The sequence below is a fragment of the Chrysochloris asiatica genome, unplaced genomic scaffold, assembly GCF_000296735.1.
Source record: "Chrysochloris asiatica unplaced genomic scaffold, ChrAsi1.0 scaffold00055, whole genome shotgun sequence".
NCBI lineage: Eukaryota > Metazoa > Chordata > Mammalia > Afrosoricida > Chrysochloridae > Chrysochloris > Chrysochloris asiatica.
This window is the reverse complement of record NW_006408573.1, coordinates 11,749,951-11,759,946: the sequence shown is the minus strand read 5'-3', so window position 1 is coordinate 11,759,946 and position 9,996 is coordinate 11,749,951. Positions and strand designations below refer to the sequence as shown.

Sequence of the window (9,996 nt, the reverse complement as noted above, 5' to 3'; positions counted from 1 at the left end):
AACAACAACATTTGTTTGGGGGAATGGCTACCTTATTTTGAAATTCAAGTATAACATTAGAGTCTTGATATGTTGTTGGAGGATCAACACTGGACTGCAAGGTCGGTTTGAAATGCAAGGTCAGCAATTCAAACTCACAAGCTGCTCTTGGAAAACCCTACACAGGGCTGCTATGTCTGAACCAACTTGAGGGCACTTTACAACAGCAACATTATAATTGGACCCCTGGTGTGGCACTGTAGGGTCAACACTGGATTGCAAACCACAAGGTCAGCAGTTCAAACTCCCCCGTTGCTCCTTGGAAACCCTATGCAGGATCACTCTAAGTCAGAACCAACTTAGTGGCACTTAACAGAGACAGGTGTGGCTTTGTAGAATAAGCACTGGAATGTTGACTACAAGGTCATCGGTTCAAACCCACTAGCAGCTCCTTGGAAGCCTTATACATGATCGTTATGAGTTGGAACCAACTTGTCTGCAATTAACAACAACAATGTATTACTATTTGGCATCTGTTTGAGTCAATTCAATAGAGCATTTCTCCATGTTTCTGATTACTCTTGGAACCGGTAGCTACAACTGATGATCAGAAATTGGACAATAATGGTTTAAAATTCACCAAGGAGATAGCCAACTGTTCTGGAGTCTGCAAACTTGCCAATATTTGAAAAAATCCCATTGAAACTAATAAATTCACCCTAGTAACACTGTACAACATAATAACATTTTGTTATTGTTGTTTTCTTTTGGCTGGAATTATCAGTATCAATATCATATAGTGTTTTTATTTTATATAGAGTCTTTCATTAACCAAAATGAGAAAATGGGTTATTAATTATTTTATACTGTCTGATTGTAGTTCACGTGAAAGTGTTGAGGAACAAAAAAAATGTATCCTAGAATGAAATGTTTAAAAACCACAGGTCTAATATGTGCTGAACAATTTTAGTTCAGCTGAAGTATTGCTTAAGTGTTTTTAGGGATTTACCCAAATAATTATCATATATCTCTGTATTAGGGGCCCTGATAGCGTAGTGGTTTAGGACGTGGTTGGGCTGCTAACTGCAAGGTCAGCAGTTCGAAACTACCAGTTGCTCTATAGGAGAAAGATGAGATTTCTGCTCCAGTAAAGATTTACAGCCTCCAAAATCCTACACAGGTTCGCTATGAGTCACAACCTACGCAATGGCACTTAATAAGAGCAACATCTCTGGATTGTTGATTGTTATTGTTGTGTGCTTACAGATCAGCTACAACTCAAAAGCGATAGGGTTTCTGAGAGTGACTGGTGGGTTTGAACTGTCAACCTTGAAATGGAACACCACTGCCTTTGACTTCTCATTTTGTACTTACTATTTTTCTCTAGCCTCAGAAATTTAATATGCATACTATATATCCCCTCCACTTCGCAGTTAAATAGACGGCAGTTTTACCCCTTAGTGTTAATACTCTTGGGAATGACTGACTCTCTTTTATAGGTCCTTGTTGTTGTTGTTGTTAAGTGCCAGCGAGTCGGTTCTGACCCATAGCGACCCTGTATAGGGTTTCCGAGGAGCAGCTGGTGAGCTTGAACATAGGTCCCTGTAAGAGTAAGAAAATTTCATCATCCTATGAGCTCTGGTAGCGTAGTCGTTACGAATTGGGCTGCGAACCTTAAGGTCAGCAGTTCGAAACCACCAGCTGCTCTGCGGCAGAAAGATGAGACTTTCTGCTCCCATAAAGATTTATAGCCTTGGAAACCCTGTACAGGGTCGCTATGGGTCGGAACCAACTCCACGGCACATAGCAACAACAACATATGTCAGATTGCCACAGACTATCTTTCAGTACAAGTCTTCCTAAATACATCCTTAAAATATGGTCAAATTCTATCCATTCAATTTTACACAATGTTTTAACAGAATAAATGAAAGAAAATTAAATTTACTTATGAAGACTTCAGATAATGTGTGGCTTCTGAAAGGATGAGTAGACGATGGTTTTTATTAAAAGTACTTTGTTGTAGTTCCAAAGTGATGATTTAATGCCATGCTGTTCATCATGGGGCCCAAGTTACACAAACCATTATGGTGTGGAGGATTTGGTCCATACCAATTGGAAAACTGGAAAGGGGGGAGAGGCAGAGAGCCTGAATGGGTCCAGTGGAGTTGGCATTGTTTGAGGTTTGCAGAGGATTTATGAACTAGAAAAACAAGTGTTGCTTGGGCAGCCATTTTGAAATGATGCAAACCATTGTAATTTTCACTTTTTCCAGATAATTCCCTCAGCATTTTGGCAAAGCATAATGGATTCAACCGCCAGAAGCAAGAAGTCTATCTTTTACCAATCATAATCAGTGATAGTGGGAATCCTCCGCTGAGCAGCACCAGTACCCTGACCATCCGGGTCTGTGGCTGCAGCAGTGATGGTGTTGTCCAGTCTTGTAATGTTGAAGCTTATGTCCTTCCCATTGGACTCAGTATGGGCGCCTTAATTGCCATATTAGCATGCATCATTTTGCTGCTAGGTACGTATTTCCTTCATAGCCTAATGTTCACCATTTTTCTGGTTCATAAATGACTGTAAATAAGAATAGCAAAGTCAGATCTAGCCAGATGCTAGCATTCTTTTGGGTGTGAGGAACTATTGCACTTCTCCAAGTTTTGAATATTATCCAGGAGAAATAAATAGAAATGGGGTAATGATAGTGACGTCCCAAAAGGAAGAAGGCTTTTTGGTACCTTTTTTAAGCTCATACCCAGAGAAGAGATAGATAAAGCAGAAGTGTGGTGATTTATGTGGTTACAACAGCATCTGTAAGATAAGAGAACCTCAAAGATCTTCAGATCTTCTGATGCATCCTAGTTTATTAGCTCAGTAAGCCCTCGTATGTCCACAATATCTGATGCATCCTAGTTTATTAGCTCAGTAAGCCCTCGTATGTCCACAATATCTGATGCATCCTAGTTTATTAGCTCAGTAAGCCCTCATATGTCCACAATAATACCATTGCATCTAAGCTTTGTATAGATTGGGAAACTGAGTTCATCACATAAAAAAATTTGGTGAGATTAAAAAGAAAGCAAGCAAGCAAATTAAAATATATATATATAGACGATTTCTTCAGAATTCCATTGTATTAATATCAGATTACAATGAAGGTTGCAAATTAAGGGAAGACTTCTGTAACCTTTCATTAAATATAAGATAAAATGATAAAAATAAGCTCAGTCACCAGGAATGTATGCTTAGTAAATGTGGTGCCATTTACTGTCTTCCAAATTTAATCTGTTCCACTCACTCAGTGCCCTGGATTTCTGTATTATTAAGTTGTGATATTTTCCCTAATTTGTCCAAAGTTTGATTTAGCTGATCTGGCTAGTTGGGTATGTCTTCCTTTCCCCACCTTGGGGCCTACTTTCCCTGATAGAAAAGTTTCAGACTCCCCAAAAGTATAGACAATAAGTTGCCAAGCAACTTTTGACATCTGTCTTGGTATATCGCTTCTTCCATGAATGCACATTATTTGATTGAAGAATTGTTAAAGCAAAAAATGCACTAGATATGATCTAGTCTGTTCCTTTCTTGTTATAGACAAGGGACCCGGAACCAAAAGGATATTAAATGACTTTCCCAAGATATACAGCAAGTTAATATTCTGCTTTTTTTTTTTCTATTTTCCTATTTTCTGTCATTTAGCACAGAGCTCACGCCAGTATTAAATGCAGCTTGCATTCATGAAGATATGCAAATGTATTCCTTTAACTCAGCTCCATCACCATTTAATAAACAAAAGCACCTTCTGATTTAGAATAGTGCTTATTCAGAATCCAATACTTATCCTTCAGAAATGTGTTCAGGGTAATTCCCTAGTAATATTATTATTAAAGTCCTATGCCCATTCTAAAATTTTTAAAAATGACCCTCTAGCCCTTAATATACACACTGTGCTGTTTGTGAAACCATGCGCTAGCTTGACTAATCACTGTCTTATATTTTTTCCCACAGTCATTGTGGTGCTGTTTGTAACTCTGCGCCGACACAAAAACGAACCACTGATTATCAAAGACGACGAAGATGTGCGGGAAAACATCATTCGCTATGATGATGAAGGAGGAGGGGAGGAGGACACCGAGGCTTTTGACATTGCAACTTTGCAAAATCCAGATGGAATCAATGGATTTTTGCCCCGTAAGGATATTAAACCAGATCTACAATTTATGCCAAGGCAAGGACTTGCTCCAGTTCCCAACGGTGTGGATGTTGATGAATTTATTAACGTGCGGCTACATGAGGCAGATAATGACCCCACAGCCCCACCATATGACTCCATTCAAATTTATGGCTATGAAGGCCGAGGATCAGTGGCTGGCTCTCTCAGCTCCTTGGAGTCCACCACATCAGACTCAGACCAGAATTTTGACTACCTCAGTGACTGGGGTCCCCGCTTTAAGAGACTGGGTGAACTCTACTCGGTTGGTGAAAGTGACAAAGAGACTTGACAGTGGATTATAGAAAAATCAGTGGAACTGAGCATTCTGTAATATTCTAGGGTCACTCCCTCTTAGATACAACCAATGTGGCTATTCGTTTTAGAGGCAAGTTTAGCACCAATCATCTATAAACTCAACTACATTTTAATGTTGAACCAAAAAGAATATTATAATAAAAATTAAAAGTATATGTTAGGAGGTTATAAATCTTGTGGAGTGTGAATTAAAGTATGTGGAGTGTCTAGAAGTCTTTGGATATTTGATATATTTACTTGACTACCACAGACGAAGATTGGGATCCTGGCTACTCCTTAGAGAAATGGTTGAAAAAGTGGAAAAATCAAAATTAAAAGGTGCTTTCTTAGAGAGAGAGAGAGAGAAAGAACCTACAGAGGAATTTGCTGCTGATATGTCTTCTGCAAGGATTTAAAAATGCAAGTGGTTTTTTCCCCTTTGTCAACAAGGATCCCACCACAAATGTTAAAGCAATACTCGGTCGGCTGTACATTATGACTTTTTGAAGTTTGGGGAGGCGGCCTCCTAGATTACACGGTACGGTGACCACACATTGTACATAACTGTTGGCCCCACTCACCAGAGACTAAAGAACATCTTTAAATATTGTGTCGAGCCTTAAAATATTCACATGTTCGTAATCCATTCCAGGGTGGGGATTGCCAACTCACTGGTGGGAGGAGAGAAATCCCATTCAAACAGACTTGTTTCCTAAAACAGGATTACTCGTTCTCTCCACTTCATCTTCTTCCACAAGGACACAAAGAGAAACTGTATCACACAGTGGACTATAATCAGAGACAGATGGTTTTCTTGCTAGCGCGTGAATTTATTTGTTTAATCCTCAAAATAAATATTTTATTGATGTCCATTAATGCTTTTATTTATTAAGGTTGGTAACCTATAGATTAAGGGACTATATGGGAAAGAAAAATACACCTAAATTATATCCATTAATCCTTTAGATTGTTATATATATATATATATATATATATATACACACACACACAATGAATGTTTAAAACATGTACATTTTGATGAGATGAGTATGGCAGGCAATATAATCAAAAAGGGAGCTAACAGTCTCCTTAGAGTAGAAGTGTTGTTGTAACTGGTGATGGCAGGGACAACATTTTCCCAGAGAAACTTTTGGACTGTTTTTTCTATTTTGTTCATAATTCTAGTATTTGGTGTTTTTACTACAAGCACAAACATCTGAAAGTATATTGGTTCATGTGAATATTTAAACTCTAGACTTTTAGATCCCCACATAATGCCCAGCCCAATAAATATGCTTCAAGTTGTCCCTGCTGTATTAGAGCAGGAACTGATTTGTATATAATTTGACTGCTTATGTTTTCAGCATTTATCTCCCGGATCCTCATGGTGATACCCAGAACGTCTTAGACTTCAAACAAGAACCACACTAGAAGATGTGAGCATATTCGATTTGTAATGCAAACCTGCCATTTAGGAATAGACAATGTATGATAGAACTCAAATTCTACATGCAGATCATTTTAATTTTCTACTTTGCTTTAATGCAATATTGTTTCTTTACTCCATGTATTGTATTCAGAGAAACTCCTGTATTGTTTCCTACTTTGTGAAATATATTTTTATAAATACCTCTGTTGTCAGCATTTTTTTCTAGTCAGATTAAAAGCTATTCACAAGGACTCATCTGCTCTGACCAGAATTTTAGAATTTTCAACTAAGTCTTCCCAAAGATTCTTATGAGGACTCAAAGCCAAAAACTGTCTTGTTTAGTGACCACCAAGCAACATGCCAGCAGGGGCCTAACACGGAACAAAAACTACCTTAACTACTCAAGACACTCAGGTGCCTGAAATACCTGATGTGTGTGTTACAACTGAAGTTCAGAAGGGTCCATTGGATCCTACAGGAAGTAGGTAATGAGGCAGAATTAAAAGTAATTGATAAAAGAGAGAATTAGCATGATTGAACAGAGAAAGTTGTCAGCAAGGGAGGCATATCTTAAATCTGTGAAAGGAAAAGGCTGAAGAAGCAGAGTTTTATCTGGAAAACAGATGTGGTATAGTCTCCATTTGGGAAAATTCACCAAATTTTAGGGCCTCTGCTATATCCAGTCAGCTGGGGGCATCTTGAGAAGAACATGGGTTTGGCTCAAAAATTGAAGACTCCAATTCTGGAGGCTGTTTATGAGCTGGACTTATTTTAAATGAATGGCGAGTTCTTTTCTGAACAGTGATCTGAATGGAACCCCTCCACAATGGCCACCTCAGTATTCTATGCAAGAACATGACCAATCAGAATCATAAAATTCTCTTTTGTCTCCACTTTCCAAATAACATTCAATACGTCTTCCTGCTTAAGTCTCTATAAAGCTTATTTCTTTATGAATCGAAAGTTGAGGCAAGGTAGATTCCAATAATGAATTATTTGCTTCCACTGGTGTGGCGCTGTAGAATAAGTACTAGACAGCAAGGTCGGTTTGAACTCAAGGTTGGCCATTCAAATTCACAAGCCACTCCTAAGAAACTCTGTACAGGGTCGCTATGAATCCTTAATAACTCCATGACGTACTACCATACCACCACCAATAATAATTCCAAATATGAAAGAGGAACTATTTGCAGGTAAAAGGACCACAATAAAGAGCAGTGTAAGTCACTGGATAGTATAAATTTAAAGTCTAATATTTAAACCCTTGTTTGTTTTTTTTAATCACAGTGTTGTTAAGTGTCATCAAGTCTGTTCTGATTCAAAGGCTTACTATGAGCTCTGGTGTAGAACTGTAGGATAAACATTGGATTGGTAAGCTAAACATCAGCAGTTTAAGCCCACCAGCTGCTTCTTGGAAACCCTGTAAAGGGTCCCTGTGGCGCAGAACCGACTTGATGACATTTTACAATAGCAGGCTTAAGACAATGATTTTGCTGTTGTTGACTCATAGTGACTCCATGTGACAGAGGAGAACCTCCCCATCGATTTTTCTAGGCTTGAAGAGAGCAGATTGCCACATCTTTCTGTTGGTAGACAAGACCTTAACTGTTATTTCATCAGGTAACCTTGAGACAATTATAACTACCTGGTGTTGTACTGTGGGCTAATGCATCAGACTGTGAAGTCATTTGAACTGCAAGACTGGTGGTTCAAGCTCACCATCTGCTCCTTGTGAAACCCTATACAGGGTCACTATGGGTTGGAATCGACTTGACGGCATTTAACAATAACAACAATAGTTATTTTAAGCATTTGGCACATTGCCTAAAACAAGTACTTGGTGAATTTAAATTATGAATAGTTATTATAGTAGTAATTAATGGTAATATTCCAACTGTGGGTTAGGCGTTGGACTGCCAGCTGCAAGGTTGGCAGTTCAAACCCACAAGCTGCTCTGTGGAAGACAGATGAGGCTGTCTGCTTCCATGAAGATTTACAGCCTTGGAAATCCTATATAAGGTTAGAATCAACACATGAGAATTGGTTTTTGGTATTGTATTCTGAGTACATTTACTATTTTACATTTTCTAAACCAAAGAGTCCTGGTATGGTGCTGTAAGATAAACACTCGACCATAGGTTCGATTTGAAGCACAAGGTCATTGGTTCAGACTCACTGTCTGCTCCTCAGAAACCCTATACTGGGTCACTATGAGTCAGAACTGACTCGAAAGCACTTAACAAAAACAATAACAAACCAAAGAGGGGTGTTTTTCTGTTTTTATATATCTCTAGGACATCAATCTCATTTCTAGTGTACTTCTCATTGGAAAGGCACCATAGTTCAGATGCATGCAAACATTATAGAACAATGACACATTTTCTGAACATAAAGTCCCTTTCCTCCAATGTTTTAAATCAATGGTATAATTTTCTTATAATGAAGTTGGTGAGCAGGAGATGATGTCTGGTCTGCCATCTTCCCAATCTTACCTCAAAATTCACTTTGCCCAGGAAGAATAAAAGGATGTGTGGGCCTTTTACTGATTTTCCTTATCATACAGTTTTGAGCTTAAAATCCACATCAAACTGCATAATAAGGAATGAGGTAATAATGCTATATTCATAGTGTGGCCAAACTATACTTCTATACTTTGTGATAGAAATCGGCATGGCAAAGCCTACCAGCATTCCAGTTTCTTGATTAAGATTGAGTGCCGTTGGCTGAGCGTCCATATTGTGTTTAATGTTCTCATCATTTCTATTCTAAGTGTTTAAATTCCATTGACTTCTCCTCTCTAGCCCTCAAATCCCAATAACTTTCTCAGTCCATGCTTTAGAATATAGGCTGACTGTGTGTTTCAAACCGACCTTGAGGTCCAATGCTTATCCTACAGCATTATATAGATACATTGCTGCTAAGTGTTGTCAAGTCAGTTTCTGAGGAGGAGCTGATGGTTTGAACTGCCAGCCTTGCAGTTGGCTGTCCAGTGCTTGTCCTATAGTGCCACATCAGGACACCATGGGTAGTCCTGTAGGATACTCACTGGACACCAAGGCCACAGTCTCAGGAACTCCTTCAGACTCAATAGGTCCAATAAGTCTGGATTCTACGTTTGTCCTTTTTTCCTGCCTTGGATCTAAATAGAGATCTGAGAAAGACACATACACACCCACAGAGAAGAAACCTGGCTTAAGTGTTTTACTTTAGAAATAGACTTGCCAATATTTCCCCAAAGAGGCCTTCCAAGCACCCAGTCTTTTTAGGATGTGAGCACCCAAATCTCAATGTGTTAAATATTGCAAAATTTAGCTATCAAAAGTGTTTATTTTTGTGTCTGTGCAATGCTTCTGTAACTTCGGTCCTGACGTATATCTTACATACACACTTACATGAGTGATCATTATTCAGACCAAATGCCTATTTAGTGCACAGGCATTTTAATGCGTCTGTGGATCATCATGTTCTTCAAACTTCAGTTCTTTTCGAACTTGACCATGACTAAGGGTTCTAATGAAGAACATAATGAAGGAGAACCATTCAATTGGAGCCAAGATAAAAAATTACCTTCCTCTAACTCCCTCACAATTTCAGGTTCTTCACCCGGCAACTGATGGGTTCATGTGTAATTGGACACTATTTGACCAAAGCAATTTCCAGAATATAAAAAATAAAATCTCTTCAACATCCATTTTATATACCACAGAGCAATATGAGACACTTTTATAACATTTTAGAACTACAGTCATTATTGACATCCTGGTGTGGTACTGCTGTAGGATCAGTGATTCTTCACCACAAGGTTGCTGGTTCAAACCCACCAGATGCTCCTTGGAATCCTATGCAGGGTCACTATGAGTCAGAACTGTCTCCAAGACACTAGACAGCAGTAACAACAATCATTACAAGTTTATAAATAATTAAAATATGCTAGAAAATAAATTCAAGTATTAAACTTACCACAGAGAATTGTCACTTTTACAAAGAGAACTTTTTCATGAAAACGATGTTGAAATGATTTGTGGGTGAGGTCTGTGTGAATGTGTGTGAATTTGAATTCAAAGAAAACCTAGATTCAGTG

General features: G+C 38.4%; 1 protein-coding gene across 1 annotated transcript in view; it reads left to right on the top strand.

Moving 5' to 3' along the window:
* CDH8 (cadherin 8, type 2) overlaps positions 1-6,116 on the top strand; it is a 534,958-nt gene extending 528,842 nt beyond the window's left edge. Inside the window, exons 11-12 of the mRNA XM_006863583.1 lie at positions 2,255-2,506; positions 3,988-6,116. Coding sequence (XP_006863645.1) covers positions 2,255-2,506; positions 3,988-4,481 — 746 coding nt within the window. The 3' untranslated portion in view covers positions 4,482-6,116. The remainder of the gene's footprint in view (positions 1-2,254; positions 2,507-3,987) is intronic.
* Positions 6,117-9,996: the final 3,880 nt, after the last annotated feature.